General features: G+C 35.7%; 1 protein-coding gene across 3 annotated transcripts; it reads right to left on the minus strand.

The window, feature by feature from the left end:
- Positions 1–5: 5 nt before the first annotated feature.
- Positions 6–23,294, minus strand: LOC114349864 (acyl-CoA synthetase bubblegum family member 1). Of its 3 annotated transcripts, none has more exons than XM_028300452.1 (16): positions 23,157–23,294; positions 18,381–18,465; positions 16,534–16,738; positions 15,846–15,980; positions 13,094–13,295; positions 10,495–10,596; positions 9,000–9,152; positions 8,127–8,236; positions 7,719–7,859; positions 7,199–7,264; positions 3,620–3,838; positions 3,136–3,370; positions 2,545–2,685; positions 1,475–1,600; positions 422–542; positions 6–203 (listed from the first exon to the last, which is right to left on the minus strand). In XM_028300452.1, the coding sequence occupies exons 2-16, from the start codon at positions 18,454–18,456 to the stop codon at positions 127–129; spliced, it is 2,109 nt and encodes a 702-aa protein (XP_028156253.1). In that variant the 5' UTR covers positions 18,457–18,465; positions 23,157–23,294; the 3' UTR covers positions 6–126. The 3 variants fall into 3 exon arrangements, with proteins under 3 accessions (XP_028156253.1, XP_028156254.1, XP_028156252.1); XM_028300451.1 differs by having other exon boundaries at positions 127–203; positions 22,802–23,166; XM_028300453.1 differs by lacking the exon at positions 7,199–7,264 and having other exon boundaries at positions 23,157–23,293.
- Between the last annotated feature and the right edge of the window lie 332 nt (positions 23,295–23,626).

A 23,626-nucleotide genomic window follows, 5' to 3' on the forward strand; every position in this document is an offset into this window, starting at 1 on the left:
TCGTAACAAAAATATATCCTATGTACACCTCTACGCAATCACAATAAGTCCCTATTTGAGCAATATATTAACAGAATAATTTATTAATGGACGCCCTTTCCCTACTTACTAAACTTAATCCTATAGTTATTCCTTGTAAAAGTCTTCTATTATGTCTTTGTACTTCTCGTAGACTACGTTCCTCTTTACTTTTAGCGTGGGCCCTGAAAAAACAAAGTTAAATATTATTATTACGTTACTTAAAGTAGTTATTCTAGTTGGCAACAGCAAGGTGTTAAAATGAATTGTTTGTTGGGTTTTTTATTTGTGGTTTGTGACGCAAATCACAGCGTAAATGCGTCATACCGATGGGCAACGAAGATAGGCTTGTCATCAGACTTGCAAGTTTGGAAATGCTTATTACGCGAATTTTCCTCCTTACCTAATTCTCCCGAAGGCATTGAGAAGTCTGCGGGGAGGATGGTGAACTTCTGTATTTTTTGCGCGTTAGAGATAGCCTTCTTGTTGGCGCGGGCTAAGCCTTCTTCTATGGCTTTGTGTACCTGAAAATTGAATAAAATAATTATGAGTAATCATGCTATCTATTACTGATAGTAATCGTTCGATAATGATGAATTAAAATTTGGCGAAATCGTGCGTCATTGCGATTTCTAAAATTGCAAATTAATACGTAAGTGTAAGTAATCAATCAACACTATCACGCAAGTGTATTACAACTTAGTGATTAAATAAACTGATTGGTTTCAATAAGTGGTAAGTTGGGAATTTATTTTAATAATATCTGAACGTTATCAGACCGTTGTCATTGAATGCAGTAGGTTATTTATACTCTAACTAAAGTGATTAAAGACAGTTGACAACAGGCAGGCTACTAATTTGGCACACAGACGATTCATTTATTATGTAAAATGCATTATGTGATTACCATCTTATGATTAACTATTCGTTAATCTTAAAATGTTAAATAATATTATTATTAATAATAATTCATCAATTTATTTTACACAATTTATTTAATACGTAAGTATTAAAGTTCATAAGATAGATAGTATGTTTACCAGTTAGCGGTCATACAATGTCAAACGTAATAGCTGTTGTTACGGGTAATTAAATGAACTATTTTTTGAGTAATGATGATGTTAACCATCATCAAACAAACCGTTTGGCTAAAAAAATCTGCCTATGTATTTTTTCCTTCATAACTACATTTCAATTATGTCTATATTTTTCAAGGTCAGGCAGTAATACTAGACAAGGGAGATAAAATGCCGGATATTCAATAAAGTGTCACCAAATGGTGGTCAGATAATAGGCCCGTTCATATGAAATGATACTGAAAACTGGGTTCAAATTCAATAATTAACTCAACCAATCCAATGATCTTTGGACAATATCTTTACGAATAGCCTGTTGAGATTGCCTGTATCGTACCATTCGGGCAATTTATTTAGCGATAACCTATTTTTATACTTACAGCGGGGTCTTTGGTTTTCGATATTTGGCTAAGAGTTGTAGCGGTGCTGCCGAGGCTCTGTACCCATTTCAAGGTCTCGGTTTCTAAAGCATCGAGCGCTGCTCCCGTCTCGGGGTCCACTTTAGTCTGAAACAATATAATTATTCAATTCGGGACGGGAATAAGCGGCGTTCAAACGTATTGTAAAGAGTGAAGTTCAAGACCAGGGTCACATCAGCTGGCAAGCGTAAAGGTCGCTTTAGCAGGTTGAATAGTCGACATGTTGAAGCAAGCATAATTATGTGTTGGTTGGTTGGTGTTATTTCATCACGTATGATTTTAATAGGTTATTGACACCGTTTACGAATTATTCTAAGATAAAGTTACGTAATCTTAATTCTTTATAACACTTCTTTTCTAGCACTCTTTTTCTTTTCCATTTAATCTTGAGATCATTGACTGTCGAATTAACTGTAAACTTAGATTTTTAGATTAGGTATTTGCGATAAATAAAAGTCAATGAGTAAGCGTACTGTGACATCATACATTCCGAATATGTCTATGAGAGAGCCGTGTTTTGAATACGAATGGGCCATATCAGTTTTTCGAGTGGCAAAGAAAAGAAGTAACCAACACGTTTTTTTTTTACTAAAACGTCATAAGATCATAATTTTTTCTTGACTTTCGTACTATTATTATGCCGGGTACAGATCTGCGAAATGTAACAGGCAATGAAAGGATTTGCCGTCCACATTGTCACAATGTATCATGCAATGTAACAGAATTCCCATAGTGTGGACGTCACGAACCGTGCTCACTACGCGCACGAACAGATGTTACATTGCATGCTACATTTCGCAAATCTGTACCCGCCATTATACACCTTAATATCAGTACCTTTAGGGTGATGAACTTGCGTTTGTTATTCCGTACATAGGCCCTTACTAGGGCACTTATGCCTGTTTTCACCACCAAACCTTAATTTTTAGGTGACGCCTATGGTAACACATAAGAATTTTGATTTTATAAGGGTCACTTAAAAATTAGGGATTGATGGTGAAAACGGGTATTATACACCTTAATATTAGTACCTTTAGGGTGATGAGCATGGACAGGAATTTGCGCTTGTCTCCGATGAGCACGGCGTAGCCCACCTGCCTTAGCTCGGCCTGCACGACCTGCTCGATCGGCACGGGAGCCACGTTCTCTCCTCCCGCGGTGATCAGCAGTTCCTGTGGGAGTTTATTAATATTACCNCCCACTCATCGTAGCTAAAATCGTTTCATAGAAATACAACAGCACGTCTCGGAAATAGAGGAATAGAAAAGAAGAACGCTTTGAAATTATTTGTCTGCGGATTTTCGGCAACTAAAATGTTTAACACGATGATATTTTATCATTGAATTGGGCAGCTTCTCAATATTTTGTTAGTAAATTTTTAGTTAGTCTAGCCTAAATATTACTCCTTACACGCGTATTTATAAATGATGCATAAGTGAAGCAGCAAATCGAACCCACAGCGTTGAATAGAGATATGTGATTGGTTCGTTTGTCACCCTGTGCGTCCACGCGCAGTTAGAGACCTTTTAGTAATGTTTGTAAATATGGCGTTAGACCTTGAGCGCTTACTTTAGATTTGTGGATAGTTACTTAGGCTGAAGTAACATTACAAAAATGCTTACCTTTATTCTTCCAGTAATGTACAACAGGTTGTGTTCGTCAACTCGTCCGAGATCGCCCGAGTGAATCCACCCGTCACTGTCGATCGCGGATATAGTTTTCTCCTCGTCATTGAGATAGCCCATCATGAGATGGCGACCTCTCATGCAAATCTCACCGGGTCCGTTTGGACTCACGGAACCGTCGAATTTTGTTTCTGTACCGTCTAACAATTCGCCGACGGAGTCGATTTTCATTCTGGAAAAGCGAAGAAAAATATATTTATTTTCTCGTGGTATAGATATTCCACATACTTTGAGTGAAATGTGTTCTCTTGATAACATCTAGTAATGATTCTTCAGCTACAGTTACTCGTGACCTACATAGGTTGTTATTTGATAGCATAATTAAAACATGTTGCTTGCTCAGAACAATGTTATGTAATTTTGGGATGTTCTACTAGTTCTTATAACGATTGGTTTCTTTCCTAATAAAAATAAAACTTACTTTGGGTAAATGCTAAGAGCATGGGCTCCAGCCATCTCGCTCATGCCGAAAGCTTCCACGATGGGCATGTCGAGGGAGGTGAAGAAAGACTTGATTTCTGGTGCCAGGGGCGCAGCAGACGACACGAAGGTCGTGCACTGATCCAGCCCTAGGGCTTCGTGGGCCTTGCTCAGGATCAGGGACTTGGCTAGCCTGTATCCAATCGACGAGCCTTCGTACCTAAAAGCGGTCCAAAATTAAGGCGCTAGTTCAGAGTTGGTACACAGCAAGAGTTATGTTATAAATAGTTCGTGACACCCAAAGTAGCCAAAAAGTTCGCAACACATCTTTGTTACAATTATGGAATAAGATGTTATCAACACTTTGGGTGTCACAAACTATTTGACGCTGACTGTACCTAATGTAGTTGGAAAAAAATCAAATTTTCGGTATTTCCCTTGCCTGATTAGCAAGTTGATTGTTGTATTCATTTACAATATTAGTTTCACTGTTAACTTTTATGTAGGTACTTAATAAAATTATGGAGTTTACTATACAGTGTGAGTCACGTTAAAGTGTACATATGAAAATAGATAAAACTAGACCTATTTTTATCGACAAAAAAGAGGTCAAAATTTTTTTGAGATTTTTTTTTAATTTTTTATCGAATTTTTTTCCTTCCAATTACTTATTGTAAAGAAAACGTAATAACTTTTAAACTAAGAGGTATATCCTGATAAAATAAAAACAGTAATAATGCTAAATAACAGGCAATACTGAAAAAATGCATAAAATACCCAGAAAATGCCAACAAATAATAAAAAATGAGACTTTTTGAAAAAAATCTGCTTAAAAATTCGTATTTTTTTGGTTATTTGATAAATTTCTCAAAAAAATGCCCCTATAATAGGTGTTTTTTATTACTTTGTATTATTTTCTATCGTATTATCTTTGTAAAACCAAAAATCGCATGACTCTGTCCCTATCATAACATTTGCTATGATCGTTTGAACAAAGGCCTGCCACAACATTATTCTCCGCTACAGGTAGAGACAATTTTAATTTTAACTAAAATGCTTATTTTACTTCGAAATCTTTTGTTTTTATTTGAAATCTAACTTGTCTTTATCAAAATTACAAATCTAGAGCCATTTTCAGTTTCGTTGTTAANGCGTCCAGCGCCTTCCTGCTACCTTTATGATGTCATCGGTCCACCTTGTAGGTGGACGTCACACGCTGCGTTTTCTGGTACGCGACCACCACTCCAGAACCTTGCTGCCCCATTGGCCGTCAGTTCTGCGTAATATGTACCCTGTCCATAGCCACTTCAGCTTGCTAATCCGTCGGGCTATGTCAGCGACTTTAGTTCGTTTACGGATCTCCTTATTTCTGATTCGATCTCGTAAAGAAACACCAAGCATAGCCCCCTCCATAGCACGCTGTGTATCTTTGAGCTACTAATGATGACAACCACAAGAAATTATAATGTTTCTGTTATCAACAGGCTATGTATGCGAAAAGGAAGAGCTATCGGGCATATTCGTGAAGTCAGTGACAGCGGGCAGCGCGGCCGCCCTCAGCGGGAAAGTGCGGGTCAATGACCGCATCGTGGCTGTCGACGGAGTGTCCCTCGCTGGCAAGTCCAACCAGCGCGCTGTGGACGCGCTCAAACAGAGCGGGAATGTGGTCACGCTGGAGTTGGAAAGGTTAGTTGCTGTCTATGACAGGATGTCCACACATCACTACCGTTCGATCATTCGGTTCGCGTGCGCGTTTACTCTTCCATTCACTGTATCCCCCTCTCGCCTATCAGCCACCGAACCGGCTTGACGTGCCGGCCGGCACGTTAACTCATTCCAATTTCAATGTAATATTTATTGTCTAAAGTACAACAAATTCTCAAAACTCAAGAATGTATTTCATTAATTAGTTCTGCGTGAACAGTTGCTATTAGATATAACTGTCTGTTATCTCGATAAGAATAAGAGCACAGCAGACATGCTACTTTTAGCATCGGCGATTGGCATTTAGCGGCAGTATTGATCAACAATATGCAACATCGCCATTTCGAGACTTCATGCGTTGGGAAGCGATATCGGACTCGCGCGTTTTAGCAACAGCAGTGGCTGTATCGAGCTTCTAAAAAGCAGCTAAATCGCCGATAGCCAATGCTAAAAGTAGCATGTGTGCTGTGGCTATAAAATAAAACTGTCAAGTCAATGATCAATCAGGCGTGGATTCGCAGTAGTGAGCACGAAGGGCATCTTCACAACTTCGTTAGACGTTACACTTTCATGGTATCATGGTCTATTATAATAATAATTATGAGAGTTACTCAGCCACAGGACGTCCACTGCCTTCCAGCGCCTTCCTGCTTGCTACCTTTATGATGTCGGTCCACCTTGTGGGTGGATGTCCCACGCTGCGTTTTCCGGTGCGCGTCCTCCACTTTAGAATCTTTCTGCCCCATCGGCCGTCAGTTCTGCGTACTATGTGCCCTGCCCATTGGTCAGGTGCCCAGGTGGACCGACGAAAGTCATAAGTCAAAATTTCTTTATTTGTTTAGACTAATAAATAGTTCTTACAAATCGTCATTTTGCTCTTAAGGAGCCTCTACATGTCTCATAATCTTTTTACCCTACCAGTGCTTCGAGACCAACATTTGGCAAGTGCTGAGAAGAAGCGCCGCAACAAACTCAGTCACCACTGTCTGCCGGTTAATATAAATAANACTTGTCTTTATCAAAATTACAAATCTAGAGCCATTTTCAGTTTCGTTGTTAATAAAGCGTTGATTGGCGCGCCCGAAGAGGCTTAGTTCAAACAATCATTGCAAATGTTGTGATAGGGATAGAGACATGCGATTTTTGGTTTTACGAAGGTAATACGATAGATAATAATACAAAGTAATAAAAACCACCGGTTATAGGGGCATTTTTTGGAGAAATTTATCAAATAACCAAAAAAACACGAATTTTTAAGCAGATTTTTTTCAAAAAGTATATTTTTTTATTATTTTTTGGCCTTTTTTGTGTATTTTATGTATTTTTTTAGTATCGCCTGTTATTTAGCATTATTACTCTTTTTATTTTATCAGGATATACCGCTTAGTTTAAAAGTTATTACGTTGTCTCTACAATAAGTAATTGAAAGAAAAAAAATTCTATAAAAAATTAAAAAAAAAATTCAAAAATTTTTTGACCTCTTTTTTGTCGATAAAAATAGGTCTAGTTTCATCTATTTTCATATGTACACTTTAACGTGACTCACACTGTATAATGCAACACAATAACAAGTGTTTAGTACAAGTTTCTAGCAAAATAATCTAATTGAAAAAACATGATTATGTGAGTATTTAATGTGACATAATGATTTATTAGAAATCACACAAATCCGGTTTGAGTCATAGCTTTATTAATCTTATGATAAATTAATTGCATTTTGTGAAAAAAATGTCACTTTGGGGTAGATTAGTTTTCGTTATCTTGTTATCTAAGGATTATTTGGCTGGCTGTGAGTGTATAGGATCTACTAGGTATCTACAATATCTACACGATTAAAGGCTGTCAACCTTCTCTGCTGGAAGTCACACGCACGTACCAATAGTCTATCATTTCGCTCGTTGTGAAGTCTATAGGGAGACCCGCCATTTTGCTTGACAAAGAACTGGCAAAACATAATACACTTTGAATATGTACACATTCAATATTCCGTACGTAATCTTGCTAATTTTAACGTTGCTAATAAATCATGTTTCACTGAAACCTACAACTAAGTTGCGTCTAATCGCAATGGGATTCCGATGTTCTATTTTAACGATGAGGGAAAAACCAATTGCTGCCGTTTGATAACATTCTGATGGAATATAGAAGGCATAAAATATCAAGGATTTAGATTACTTGCAATAATCCCAGAAAACACAGAATTCGTTTACAATATTAAATTATGGGATTGTCTTTTGCATTAACAGATTAAATGATAATGCTGCTAATGCTTTTGTGTATTAGTGCATTTTGTTTTGGCATAGCTAAGCCAGTTTTACAGGTTTTTCGACACAAGCCAACCTTTTTCTGTCCTAAACTTTTGCAAATATCGAGGTTTTAATAAAACAAAACTTTACCCGTTTATTCTGGCGAGGTGGTAGGTCAGGGCTTTGTCCTTCGCCCACATGGCGAGCGAGCGAGTGACGGCGCCCCGAGACGCGCCCACTGCCACTATTTTTTCATACATCTTCTCATACACTCTTGGTACTGCAAGGAATCTGTAGAAGTACGTTACAATTAATTCATACATCACCACCACTAACGATATAATTTAGAAAAAAATGATACTACTTACAGATATAAAAAATCACGGGTAAATTATTATCGCGCATCTCTCGCAAAATTAGTAGCATTAAATTAAGAGAAAATTTGACTAACAGTTTTAATAGATTTATTTGTGCAAACGTTACAAACTTTTAAAACAATATTTCAACCGAGTTTTCAAATAGTAGAGATACTCTAATAAGCTAAGTGAATATACAAACCTCGTTGGTCGCACATCTTTTAAGGTTTCCACGAGAGAGCCCTTGAGTGCGTCGGGCTGTGCAAAGTACACTGAGATTCCTTTGGTCATTGTGGTGTAAATGTCCACAACCTGTAAAAACAAATAATTTTATTGCCTACTCGTAATAATAATGACATTAATTTGTACGAAAATAATTTTGTTTAATGTTCGTTATTTAATGTATTTTGTAGAGGCAACGTAATGTAGACTCAACTCATCCCGCGAGATTAGCTGACTAAAGAGTCCTATTTTTTCCACTACTGCGATTCCTCTGTATGGATGGAGCCAGGGTCATCAATAATACGAGTAGGACATAGGTAATGCATAAAAAACTGACTTCAAGGTACAGTAACAGTCACAAAAAGATGACGTTTCAGTCATAAAAAGAGTACGTACTTAAGTCAATAAGGCCTTTTATTGTTTGCAAGTCGTAATTTGTATTGGCACGGACTATAACTCTTTGTTTGCTGCCACGGAGGAGTAAATATTCATAAATTTCCACACAAACAAAACAACTTTACATATTTCAGTAAAATCTTGCGTTCACAGGTTAAGAATAATAAATGTAAAGTAAATGTTGACGCTGCATACTTAAATTTATGGAATCTACGTGATTTTGGCATAGGTAGGTACATTATACAATACTTACAATAAATTTATCTACGTTGGAGCTAATTCCTATCTAACTATCAGTAAATAAATATTAATTTGAATATCTCTGTCAAATGTTAAGTTAGGCACCTATTCACTTAGATAGATTTACGTTTATATTTTATGAAAATGGTCCTTCGTCCCTTTATCATTTTTTTCCATACTGTGCTTTTAACACACGCTGTATGTGTATAATATTTACCTGTGCAGCAACGTGACTGAGAGGCAAGAAGGAGACGAGTCTCTCCGAGTCGGGGCACTGGATGTTGCCCACCCTTTCTGAGATGGAGTGGGCATCCCACGTCAGGTTGTCGTGGGACAGCATCACGGCTTTTGGAGGCCCGACTGTACCTGACTGAAAATTATCATGAACATTAAAAAACAAAAATAAACAATCATTAACCTTATAAGCAAAGCTTGTACTTTGGGTGCTACGACAACGAATATAAACAAACATAGGTACTTTGTAAATACATACATATTATTAGATAGAAAACACATAGACAATGACAACAAAATGTTTTTCGTGGGTTCCGGGAGTAATGAGCTAATGTCGTTTTTCTTTGTCTAGTATAAATTACAGTATAATGTTTGGCAATTGAATTTTTGACACCCTATATTTATTTATTTATTTTATTTATTTATTTACACTTTTGCACATGCATATGTACAGTGGCGGAGTTAATGCCAGGTGGCATTATCTGCCAGTCAACCACAGGTCGAGTAGAGAGACTAAGGCGGTGTAATAAATATGACGTTTAATTAATATACTATATTCCTAGTATTGAACTATGTATTAGTAAGTTAAATGTTGACTTGGATAGCCGTTAGCATTAAGAGTCTGGTGGTCCGGCCCGTACCTACGTCCAGACTACGAAAACCCGTAGTAGTAAAAATTTTCGTAGTAAACTTTCGTATACCCGAAGTCTAAGTTTTCCATTTTTTTCCAGGAATATTACTTATTTTTATAACACAAATACTAAGTTAAATACTTGTGTTTACGAATGGACTAACCACCATAGTCGAGCGGCGGCGGAGTTCGAACCCGCGTTCCTCAGATCTCGAGTCGGCCTGCGTGACCCCTTCACTGTTCAGCAATCGTGGCTTCACATAATAATATTATCACTTGTGTTTATGTTATAACTTATAATATTTATAGTTTATTACTTTGTGTTTTAACTTCTGAAATTATCTAAGGTGTACAGAACAGGGTTCGTCGGATGTATTGTTTTGTCATGTAATATTAATTTTTATTGTGTATTTTAAGTTTTAAGCAATGTTAAAGTACCTACACAATAAGAAGCAACGGAAAGAAAAATACTCAAATATTTTGCGTTTGCATGAATAAAGTACCTACAGCAAAAAATCTAAACGCTTATTGCTACGCTCATTATTATTATAATGACATTATACGTTGATATTATGGCGCACCTAATCATTTCCTGAAACAATTTTGTTTCAGCTTACATATTACAGAGTACCTATAGTGTATGAATGAAATACATACGATATTAGCAAAAAAAAAAAAATAAAATGCAATTATTCTTAGTTACGGAGTTAAGCGTTTTGTTTTCGTGTCGAATATAAAATGCTTAATTTATTGCTATGCATTAGCAAATCCGAAGTCCTATTTTCTGTCTATGACTTCAGGCTAAAATTAATCTATGCAGAAATAGCGTGCTGAAACTGAATCTTACCGTGTACACGAGCGTGCAGCACTCATTGACGGCCATGCTTTTCAGCGTGTTTTCGAGCTGCACGTCCGATTCATTGGCTCCCATTTCCATAAGCTGGTCCCACTGCAAACAAAATTATGGTCTTTATAAACATCCATAATTCCATCAGTCATCCTAAGATTTAAAGATACTGACAACGCCACTCTTGCTGCGGAGTTTTGGACACTGTAGGTTTGTTGTCGACATGACAAGAAGAAGAAGAAGTCATCCTAAGCTCTTACGAGAGGCGTAGAGTGGTAAATGATCAATAGGTAACAGGACGGTTCTTTGCTTAATTTCGTTTCGCTTTTTAGCAAAAGCTAAATTTTTAAACTATAGAGTGTTGAACTATTTATTGAGGTAAATATTAATCGTAAATTAGTGCCCATTTTATGACCCCCACTAAAGATATCAAAATGATTATGATATCATTATTTATACCTAGTATGTATTTGTGAAAATTTACATGTGATTAAAATTTCAGAATGTGACTGCTTTATTATATTGGATTAAATTACATCGAACTATTTACGACTTGTGGATTATTTGACTAGATTATAAACGGAGATCAATAAATCAGCGATAACAATGTCTTGAAGAGGCCAGTACCTCTAGTAGGAAAAACTTTCGAGTTCGTTTCGTTGCGTATTCAAAGTGTCATCGAAAAATTTTGTATGAAAAATTAAACAGCGCCCCCTATATTATAGCCGCCCTAGGGGGCGCTGTTTAATTTTTCATACAAAATTTTTCGATGACACTTTGAATACGCAACGAAACGAACTCGAAAGTTTTTCGTACTAGAGGTACTNAAGAGGCCAGATAAGCAAAATTATTTCTATGCAGAGCGTATTTGTTTACATTCGTATACTTCAACACGGAGTTAGCTTTTGCTTGGCACATGGTGGCGTAAAGCCAAGTTTTGGCATGAATCTTTGTTTACAAACATATACCTGGGTTTCCACCTAATCTAAACACGTCGAGTGAGTGAGACAGCATGATCAATGACTAAACATTTCAGCTGGTGTTTTAGTTTTCATCGACATGGTTTTGAGATCATAGGAATTTCGCATAGGTCTACTTAGTAGTAGGTCTACCGAAGATCTTACTTATTATAAAATTGATCAATAGAAATATGTATATTCTTAAGATAAGTTAAAAAAAATATTAATAGGTCAAACCTGCCATAGTAACAGATTAGGTAGAGATGCTAAAGTACCTAACTCAGATAATTTCTTCCGTAACATATAATCGTAATAATTCCTAAGCTGATTTAGGTAATTTTCCTAACGGCCGGTTACCTTGAATGAATCGCTCATGATTACGATAGCCAAATCTGCAGCGCTTAATATTATCACCATTATGATGNCAGATAATATAATACTAGTAATCACCATTATGATGAATGAATGGATTTTATACTCTGGATGACCTTTTAGATAGAAACAATTTTATAATTTCAGTAGGTACTTATAATAAAGAATTCAAATCTAATGTATAAACAACATGTTTCATGACCTTGTATAAATAATTGTTTATTACGACTAATGCCCATTTACTACCAAATCAAATCTATCTACATACCTAATACCAACCGCGAAAGGAAAACTAACACTAGGTAACTGCTAAATCTAAACCTCGAAAATTATTAATGTGAATTAATTTAGTAACAGGGCAAGATTAAGATATGAAGAGAGTTTAACAGTCATCGACTTTTAAAAATAAATCAAGTGAGCTTTTTGTAACATTGAAAACTTTACTCCTGAAAACTTAAAGGTGCGGGAAATCCAACTTTATGCGAATGAAGTTAAGGAAGTCTGCTAGCTTTTAAGACGTATTTATTTACTCTTATTCGTTATCTATCTAGACACTTTTAGCTTTAAGTTATTTTAGCGTATTGTCTTTTCACATTTAATTGTGTGAACTCATGGTAGAAGAGACGGGTAGATCGTCGAGTAGTGGTGCTCTACCTTGACAACGTGACCGACTTCATAATTTGAATTGGTAAATAAAGTTTTATTTTAGCCTAGGTTAGCCAAGTTCTTTAGCTTGGATAGAAATAACCGCACTAGGTAAACCATCTGTTAAACCAGGCATTTATTATCGATCATTAGGCGACCTTGATCTAACTACTCGTTACAGTAATTAACTAATTAGCATACACTTGTATGCCTGAACAATGATGGAGCTAAGTATTAACACTCCTATTATGCAGGTAATGTAGAGTCATGCAATCAGTAGATGACTTGATAGACGTTTGCATAACCGAGTACTGGACTCTTTTAGATACCATATCAAAAGGACTTTTGCCATGGAATAAGCTATTATAAGTTACGTCGTATATAAAGTTCCTATTATGTAGTAACTTAAATTTTATTATAAAAGAGAGAACAAGAAGAAACCTATCAGACAGGATGCAACTCACGAAGGCGAGTAAGCTTTCTTGTGTATGTACGTGTAAATGCACTTAACGAAACTTTTGAAAAACAAACAGTAGCGAGCCACCACACATGTAAAGCTCACTCGCCATCGTGAGTGAGTTGCAACAAGTTTAAAGAAAATTAGCAAAATTAAATCGACTTACGCTGTACACTCCAGGAATAGAGGTATCTATTGGCGCCTCCCATTGCACAATGGCTTTCAGATGCGGCAGTCGACTGCGGATTTGCAGGATTTTATCCAGCTGTTTCTTGTCTTGAACCACGCAGATGTTGGCGCGCGAAGACATCAGGCAATGGAAGCAAGCCTCCGGGGAGTTGGTCGTGTAGATGCCGGCGGCAAAGCCACTGAACAAAAATAAAAATAAGTCCACTTTGTTGAATTAAAGTATACAGGGTGTGGTTTTGTAAAACAACGCACATCTCAGGGGTGGTAGCTAGTACACATGAAAGTAATTATAAGAAAAATATAAATACAATTTTAACTATTACTTTATTAGTAAAAAACCTTGTTCAAAAGTCTCCTAAAACTTTCGAGACGGCGGGGATGGAGCGTCTTGTTACCACCCGCACCACCCCCGCGTACCCCACTACACCACCGAGCACTCAGCACATGCGGCCGCCGCCCCGGGAGAGCGGGGGACTGACCGATAGCTCGCCCGCGTAATAATACCATTTTCCTGATTTCATGAACTTTTCCATGAAAATTTAAGGTATTTTTTTGGCATCAGTATCGTGTATACTACCACCCCTGAGATGGGCATTGTTTTACAAAACCACACCCTATATAATGCTCACATTATGCTCTGCTCTACACGCAAGTTGTATGCAAGTCACGGCTTAGATTACTACGTGAGAACTAATTAGGGTCTATTAGGTTTATTAATTGGCTAACGAACAGGTAGTGCACTTGTGACCGCGTAAAGAACTACTTATTAAGTAGGTACCTAAGTAAATAATGTGTGCAACTGTGCAGCCGCCCTATGTTGATATATTTTTTAATTATTAGGTAACAATAATTACCTAGGTAGTCGGTAGGTGCGTGTAAGTATACTGATTTTATGAAATTATGTTAACTGTTGGTTTAATTAAGTATTTTACACCTACCTAACGCGGCTATCCTAAAAAATTCAGCCTGTTCATTTGAGTTTTCAAAATCGCGTGACTAAACCTACTTTTTACACGTGCCGTGTTATTTGCAAATTAATAACACAGACGACTAGGTAAGTATACTGAACTAAGTCGATATTATCATTGCAGGTGTCTATCTTTTTAGTATTATTTTCCGATATTGCTGTACCTACTTCGTTTACAAAGAAAACATCTTGTAGGTATTAGGTAGGTAGGTATTATAAGTCGTAATAATACTTAGTCGCGTGAAAACTTTCGGTCAAAGTCCTTTTTTAACTAAGAACACGTGACGCTAAACATAATTATGTAGATTTTAAACCCGACATTCACCAGTTTGTTTGTTAAAATAGTAAATTCATAAATAAAATACTGTTGCTATTGTTGCGAATAAAATATATAATTGAAAAAGAACCTTTAAAACTCGTCATCGTGTTATCTTCACAACTCTTGAGCGTCACTTTTATGAAAAGTACCTACTACTGTACTTTTTAATTAATTTGACGTCCACTGCTGGACAAAGGCCTCCCCCAAGGATTTCCATAACGACCGGTCCTGCGCTCCCCGCATCCAGGTTCTTCCCGCGAACTTCACCAGATCGTCGGTCCACCTAGTGGGAGGCTTGCCCATGCTACGTCTCGGCCCGTGATCGCCATTCGAGAACCATGAATACCATGGATCAAGAAGGTTAATCGTGGTCAGGAGCAGGGCAAGTTTGCTATAGGTAAAACTATTTTAATAGTGACTGAGTTTCTTGCGCTGCTCAGCACTGGCCCATTTATTGTCCCGAAGCAGTGGTAGAGTTAATATTGGGACGTGTAAAAGTGCTTTTTAAAAACCAGCATTGTTGTGTTCCGACAGTTAGAGGTAAGATAGCCAGTTCCTCCGTGCTTGAGGATTCCGGGTGAAGCTCGCTTCCACCTTCGGCCTGATCATCACTTACCATCAGGTGAGATACAGGCCAAGAGCTTCCTCGTTGTGAATAAAAAAAAAAAAACCTATTTGCAAAAATAAATGAGTTTTAAGTTAAGTATTTGTAAAGCTTTCTTAAAGTTTGAAATTCTGACAACTCTACCTACAAAACTTATACGCCACGCCCAGTTTTAGCTTATCTGTAAAATAATTCACAATAACTTATAACTCACGTGATAGTAAAACTAAACCATTCTCAAAGATAATACAAACCTTAGGCTTATGCAGCAGGTTTATCAACAGATAAAAATTACAAAAATAGTAATTTTATCAAATTGATTAGACGAATCTTTACCTAACATCATTCATGTACTTATGATTAGGACTAACATTTTAATCACGCGTAAATTATCTTACAATCTAAAGATTTACGTAGGCTGGGTTCTTGTTTAATTCATCCAAGGCTGAGTTGCACCAATATTTAACTTTAACTTTAACAAACGTCAAAAATCTGTCATACTCCATACAAAGACACCGGTCAAAGTTATACATAGTTACCGTGAAAGTTAATGTACTTATTTATATATATGCACATAGAACGGTGTACATAAGGCGGACTTAATGCCTTCCGGCATTTTCCTCCAGTCAACCTTAGGGCCAAACTGAGAGTAAAGTAGGCGGTATAAAATTACTATGAATATAGAAAAAAAAAATACATAAATAACATATGAATACATACATAGATACATACCTACTTATTGTAACTGGGTAGTAAGTTTCTTCGTTAGTAAGTATATGATGAACTTAAAGATGAAACTGTCATTGCTTTAGGTAGGTATATGTACTTTTTTAACTAACCCTGCATGAATAGCGCCAAGATCAGCCAGGAACCATTCCTGCGAGTTGAACCCAAGGATGCAGACTGAGTGGTACCGCTCCAGGCCAAGTTTCAAGAAACCCTTGGCCACTTGTCGCGCCAGCTCGCGGTATTGTCTGAAACGGAAAAATCGGTTGAAACCATCTTGTAACCTACTCGTATTTCTAAATCATTAACGCTGAACTTTATAACTAAGCAGTTTACTTAGCTTTTACGTTTACTTAACAAACAAACGAGCAAAAATAACGTGTTCTATGCGAATGTAACAAATCTTAGGAAAATAGGAAAGTATAGTAATAGTTCAGCGAATAGGTAGAGTAGGTAAATCAAAAGACCATAAATCCTTACGGATTTCAGTTTGCGATAAATTATATTTTAACACTTGAAAATTTTCTTACTATTTAAACCCGCTAGAACTATTTTAAATTATAATGAACAATAATTTAAATTAAAAGTTACTTCAAATGTTAGATAGTTCGTGGAACAACGTCCAACCTTGAGCTATTAACCTATTAGGGACTTGAATGAACCGGACGTCTTTTGCTTGATTTATAAATAGTCCACTAAAATTCAACAAAGAGCATTTTTATCGTGTAACTTTTATTTTCAAATATTACAGCGCTGACTAAAACTTCAGGACTTGATGAACTGAAATAAGAAGAAACTTACTTGTAAGTGACTCTGTGCCATTTTCCGTCAGATTTCTTAGATGCCAACGCGATGGAGTCGGGGTAGATAGCCGCTATGCGCGTGAGCAGTCCAGGGACTGACACTGGAGGCTCCGCCGCTATTCCTCTGGAGGTAACTCGGAGCTTCACCGCATTCTCTGGTATCCATGTTACGTAGTCATTGGCTGGCACTACTTGGTCTGGCCCTGAAGGTTGAGAACAAATTAGTACAAATCCTATCTATCCTAGGCTAAGCTAAAACTACAATTTTACTAAGCTTCAGCTAATAAAAAAGCCTTAGAGACTGAATCTGTAGCAATTTACGACTAAAATTCAACGTCTTGCGAGTGCTTAAAAATTCATCCAATTTCATGCACGTCTGAATCTACTACTATAGATGCGTTATTAATAAAATAAGCAAATTACTTAAATGTTTAATGAAATTATTAAATTAAAGACCAAATAAGTACCTAGTTATAGCGCCTTTTACTGGAGATAAACATTGAAAAGATAATATAACTGTAACTTTTGTAGGTAAGTGATAAGTTCAGTTAGAAAACATTCATAATCATACGGACATTCTAGATAACAATGTCAAAGAACGAAGCTACACAGATAAGCAATGTCATTTATGTAAGTTCCAATGTGTTTCGTAATAAAGCGACCAGTATTTTATGGCTGTGTAAAGACACTTTATGTTCTTTACTTAGGTACTTATTTAATAACCTTTGAACTTGTATCCGAGTCAACTATTATTAAAACTTCTTCAGCTTAATTAAAATATTATTATACCTATTATTGTGTTAAGTCTAGGTATGGAGCCAAATGTAACACTTATAAAGTGGTACTTAGGTGTCTTAAATTATCTTAAAAGTAACGTCAAGGTAAGAATCTTGACGTTACTTTTAAGATTATAGATACTTTTGGTTGCGTGCAAAGGATAGAGATATTATAAAAATTTAAAACCACTTATTTGTGGAAAAATAAAACTACCTACTACTACTACTATAACTCTTATAAAAAATAACTTTTTTAATAACAAGCTTTATTCTGAAATGTAGTTGTACTAAAACGAAAAAAATAATTCGTTTTAGTACAACTGCATTTCAGAATAAAGCTTGTTATTAAAAAAGTTATTTTTTATAAGAGTTATAGTAGTAGTAGTAGGTAGTTTTATTTTTAGAAAAAAATAATTCGTTTTAGTACAACTGCATTTCAGAATAAAGCTTGTTATTAAAAAAGTTATTTTTTTATTATAATTTTATTTTACACTTTTTAGCTGTTTATCAATCTCAGGACCCTGAACATCATCTAGCACTAAAGTGCTCAAAAAGACAAATCCAACGAACCCAAATTCGATGCGATTCCTTCGATTCGTTTAGAAGTTCCTATGGCCACCTCCTGACTCCATCATCAGACCAGCTTAATGGCACTATAATATTTGCATTGTCATCGTACTTACATAAGTATACCTTTCAGCTCAATCGGTTGAGGAGAACTGGTCTAAAATTTAGTTGCAAGATTTGTCCCACACATAACAAGTGAAGTCAATATAAAGCTTGTAATAAAAAAATAGAAGAATGCACTTATTATAACATTTAATAGGTAAAACTGAAATAAGCAATTACCTACCAATTGAAATATTTTTCAAACTTAATACCAAATTCTACTCAAAGTCAAATTGATTTTTAAGATCGATCACGAACTTTATGTATGCTCGATCGTATATTTTATATTATTGTATTACATCTTATATTTCATTATAATTATGTAAAATAGACTAGACATTTGAAGACCTAACACTAATTGTTTATTCTGAAAAGTATAGTTAAAACTTTATTTCCTTACCATCCATATATTTCTGTCTGGTAATGCCATTTGGTAAGTGTGAGGGTTTATGGGATTCAACATCGCCGTTCTCCATTACAGTGGCCTGCGAGTGAAAAAATATCTGTTAAAACTTTATTACTAACTTAGACCAAATATTATATTTACGAAACCAGTGCTGCAATTATGCGACTTATTTTATGAAAGATGTATCCCTGGTTTTTTATAAATTAACAGTTGTAATAAGTAATCAATCATCATTTTAACTGAAATAGACACATTTCTTACTTTGATCAATATTGGAACAAAATGTGACTGTTAAAGAATTAACGCATTTACTAATGGTGATAAAACCATTTTAAACTATAATGATTAAGAGGGTTTGTACTCAAACACACCTACATTAAGCCCCTAGCTATACTAAGTGCCCTTGAAGTCAGGTGTTCACTTTTCGCAGGGGAGAAATCAATAACTTGCATTCTACGTTAGGACACTTACTACGTAGGAGGTAGATGTGTATTGTATCAATGAATCACATGAAAGTACGTGGAAATGAAACATGATAAAATATAAAAATCGATGGATAAAATTACGGTGTAATTGTTTAATCCTAAAGATAAAAATCAAAGTTAGACTATGACTAGGGTTATCGATTGTAGGTAGATATTGACCGTATCTGTTGAGTTCAGGTTTTTTTGCACCTAGGTGTAAGTATATTGTACGTTTGTTTTTCTTAAACGTTCTCATAATAGACCTACATACGTCATTATTATACAACTGCTTTATCCGTCTCTACATACATAGAGGTCATAATATAATTAAATTACAAAACAGATTGTAATGTTTCATGTTGCTGATTTTCAGTGCCGTAACTAGCCTTTTATGCGCCCGGTGCGAGCTTTCAAAACTGCGCCCTTGAAAAATGCTTGGTCTGGTCATTTCTGCGCCCCTCCAGGGTCTGCGCCCTGTGCCTGGGCACCGCTGGCACCGCCCTAGTTACGGCACTGCTGATTTTTAAGTTCTCTAAGACCTATGTACGTCAATGCGAAATAAATGGAACTGCTTCGTCTGTCTCTACACAGAGGAAATAATTATAAAGCCATTTAAGTAACTTGTATTAACGAGTTAATTTTGTTAACTAATATTTCTTTTTTCGTTTTATTGCATAGTCAAAGATAAATAAAAATAACGATCGTTAGTAACAACTCAGCATACAAAATAAATAATATTTAATGCTACTGGCAGGAAGCAACCCTAACTAAGTAATTGCGTGACTTCGTGGCTCTCGTTTGCGCAGGCGCAGGTATACTGATCAGCGAGCACATCAGACTATACATTATCGATTCAAAATAGCACTTATTACCGCTGCTTAAGATGCCACAGTATTTAGCTTGAAGTGCCATCTTCATAATAGGAGTGAGTTGTCGCAAGGAACTGTTGCAATCGCCATGCTAGAGTACGGTTAATCCTTGAATTTGCACTATAATTATAGAGATAACTCGGCTGTGTTGGAAAAATTACAACATTAAAGGGCAATAATGACAGCAAACTCGTTAAATGTGCAAGAGTCAGTTAATTACTCAATATTAATAGGTCTTTAAAACTGTCATAAAACACTAATAAAACATTTCTTCATTTACATGTAACCATTATACCCGTAAGTAATAGTAAGTAGGAAAGACGCACATGTAAGGCATACCTACAAGAGTTGTTGATTACTTACTATAATAATTTACTTAGTTCTAATAAGTTTTATTGGCTTCGTTTTGTCACCTAGGTAGTTAGATTGACGGCATTTTAATAAATGCAGGTTTACTAATGTTTTAAATCCGTAATGTTTATCGTATTATGTTGTTTGTGTGCTTTATTACTAAATTAATTTATCAGTTAACGCAATTCCACCATAAAAGCGTAGAGCATTTTATGCTGCCCAGTTACAACAGCTATAAAATTTGGGGAGATAGTAAATGATAGCGATAGTGTTATCAGTACCGTATATATACCATAAGTACTATCCTATTCGGAGTTCAGTTTGTTGAAATCGAATCTAAATATTTGTACGTCGATATTACTTAGACATTGTTAACTATTCCATTACCAATTACTTTACCATTTTCAAATACTGGTCTTTATTTTTTTCTTAATTAAAAAGTAGTGCTGATAGCCGAAATAGACCAACTACATACGAACTTAGGTTATCTCAAATTTTAATTTAACCTACAATTTATAGGCCAACTCTGGTAGAGCACCACTTTATAGGCTATAAAGTGGTGCTCTACCAGAGTTGGCCTTAATCGAACTAAAATTTTGTGTTTTATTCTTTACTATCAAAGAAAGACTGTCTTGGACTAAATACAAACATAGATAGTATCGTTTATAATTACGCTCGTAAGAAAGTAGTTTTGTTACATAAAAGATTTTCTCTTTCGCTTTAAAGATTGCATCAACAGGCAAACATGTAAAGAGAGAGTATTTATATGGATAATATGGATAATAAGTAAATAAATGGTTGTAGTATTCATGAACGACAGTTTAATTCAACACTAGGACAAGTATCTGACTTTGATTTGTTGACATTTCTGATAGACTTTGACATAGTGACGCACTGCGCGCGAGGGCATATGTAGAGTTCGCGAATAGTGGCGCTAAAAATACCTACTCTATTAACTCTAGCGGACTGTTTACATACGTACCAAACCTATGTTTGTTAGGATGTACCAGGCTAGTGTGAATTCCAGATAATTAAATACTAGCGTATATATCCAAATGTAGCACACGAAACCGTAAGGATTTAAAGTCGCAAAAATTCCGAAATGATTAATTTATCTCAGTTTACAAAAATCGGATGATGATGTTGATTGCTTGAACTTCTTTCTGCATTGCAGTGTTGGTTTATTAATGCAAATGATATTCTGGTTTAGTGAATTTGTCGTCGCGGTCAGTTAACGGTTAGTAGGTAACGGACCGGCTTCGACCAAATGTATTTTGTGCGCGCTCTTACATTTGAGACGGTTGTGTGCCGTTTAAAATCAATGGGAAATAATATTACCTATGACTCAACTAGTTGAGTCTAGACTAGGACTTAGTGATTCCTGTCTTGTCTTCGTGCGTCTACTAAGCGGATATAAGTAGATTATTATCATCACATAATACGCAATATGTCCTATCTATCTACAGAATCAGATGGTTTCAATAGTAAATTAATTGATAACATACATCTAACATCTTTTATGTTTAACGATTTAGATTTTTTTGATTAAAAGGCTTGAACTTATCAAGCAGTTTTCAAAAGACGTCTTGATCCAGAGTGGTAGAGACGACACTCGTACTTTGGTAAATGTTACTAGGTCGCAAGTTTGCAACGAGGTAGAGTTCTAAAGCAATAAATATAAAGACGAATGTGCATTTATCTACGTCACAAAATGAGAATAAGAAATCAACACTAAAATATTATCTTATAGCTTGACCTTTTTTCAAAATTATCGATGTAGAGCGTTACTTCGCAAGAAAAACGCTTTCACAGTAAAAGTTGTTCGTAATATCTAATGATTTCGGTACATATTGAAAACAACATTATGGTATGTATAACACTTGCTTTAATATATCAATTAGGTACGTTACCTACTCGTAAGTTGTGCACCTAAAATAGGTACTTACTACAGTTATAAATGCGTTATTTATCTTATCTTCCTACGATGTTCCGATGACTTTAACTACAGTTCCATTAATTCTGATGACTTACATAATTTTGAATAAGTAAATATCAATTTAATTGTATAGGTACAGTCGAGTTCATAAACAGGTTGCGGTAGCGCAGTATTGACTGCTCTACTGCGCTATATTTTGAAATATTGGAACTTCCAATGTATTTATGAACTCGATTGTACTCTACAAAATAACCAAGTGTGTAAGCATCGTCTTAAATTCTAACGCGTACAAAATTAATAGTTGCGTAGTCTCTATCATACCAATACTCATTATTATACTATGATCATACCTCGCCAAGAACGTATTTACAAACACTATCAAACAGATAGCTATTATAGTAGGTAATCGAAATAGTTAAGAGTTGTAATATTTTGATGTCTCATTAGAGCCTTGCATGTTAGCTATGATGTTAGGAAACCTTGAAAGGCCACGGACGAATCCGGTCCCGCTAGAGCTTTGATTATTTTACTAAAAGAGTTCAATAAAAAAATTTTCGTACTGGTTAATGCAATAAAATAATAACTAATTTATTTTTACATTCTTTTTTTGTAAAATTACAAAGTCTGCGTCAGTTATATCGTAATATTAATAATGCCACTATCCTTGTGTACATAGCAGTGTTAGTGTTGATTAAGGAAACATTGATATTTTAAATTAAATAGGTACACACAGTTCATTAAATAGAAATCTTACGCCTGTATCTAGAACGCCTGTGTCTAACCTACGTGACTTACCTAGTTTGTCAGTAAGAATAAAATAATGTAATTAGGTTTGATTTTAACAACACTTCACAGATTAAAGTCACTTAATGCTATCACATTTTAATGAGCGCGCGTACAAAATTATACCGTGCGCAGATGAACACGACGAATACCGGGAGAGCGGTCGTGAAACGGAAAACGTCCACCTCCGTGACAAGAGCGGTGCGACTACGGACGCCAACTGGCGATGTGCCGGTATACCTTTACGTAGCAGCAATCATACGATGTCGACGGTCGAGTGTAAAGTTCATTTCCACACGCGACCTGCGATTCGCGCGTTTTGTGACTACATAGTTGACAAATATAAAAAACATTATTTGTTACATACCGTATTTTTTCTCTGAACTAGTGTCGACGCGTCGCTCCCACAAGTAAACCACTACTCGAAAACGGCTCTTATGTGTAAATGCGTGCGATGCCCGCCTGCACACGATTCTGAGTCCGCACTGATAATAAGAATAACCACCGCGGATATCAGAGCGATTACCTCATTACTGCTGGAAATGTTTTAATGTGGCTAATAAATACTGAAAATTTTATATTATCTTATCGAAAATCCAAAATGAGTGTTCATAAATCAATTTTTAAGACTAATTTAAGCACTTTCCTAAGTATAAACAAGTTAAGTCGTTGACTAAGTAAATTATATTTTTTTTGGTATTTAGCGATAAAAATTATTCGATAGGTACATTAAGTAGGTAAGTAAATGCTATTGAAGAATCCGTATTTATTAGATGAAATCGTCTAAATTTATAGAATGTCATTTACCTAGTTTTCTACACATTAATCTATTTAAAA

This window comes from Ostrinia furnacalis, unplaced genomic scaffold, assembly GCF_004193835.3.
Source record: "Ostrinia furnacalis isolate ACB-3 unplaced genomic scaffold, ASM419383v2 OfSCF0710, whole genome shotgun sequence".
Taxonomy (NCBI): Eukaryota; Metazoa; Arthropoda; class Insecta; order Lepidoptera; family Crambidae; genus Ostrinia; species Ostrinia furnacalis.

Bases quoted from the DNA above. Each gene is read 5' to 3' on its own strand.
- LOC114349864 (XM_028300452.1), bottom strand. From the start codon at position 18,456: ATGGAGAACGGCGATGTTGAATCCCATAAACCCTCACACTTACCAAAT. The intron at 10,597-13,093 runs GTAAGTCGATTT...TTTTGTTTGCAG, and splicing joins CTATTCCTGGAGTGTACAGC to TGGGACCAGCTTATGGAAAT. The intron at 3,371-3,619 runs GTAAGTTTTATT...TCGCTTTTCCAG, and splicing joins GCTCTTAGCATTTACCCAAA to AATGAAAATCGACTCCGTCG.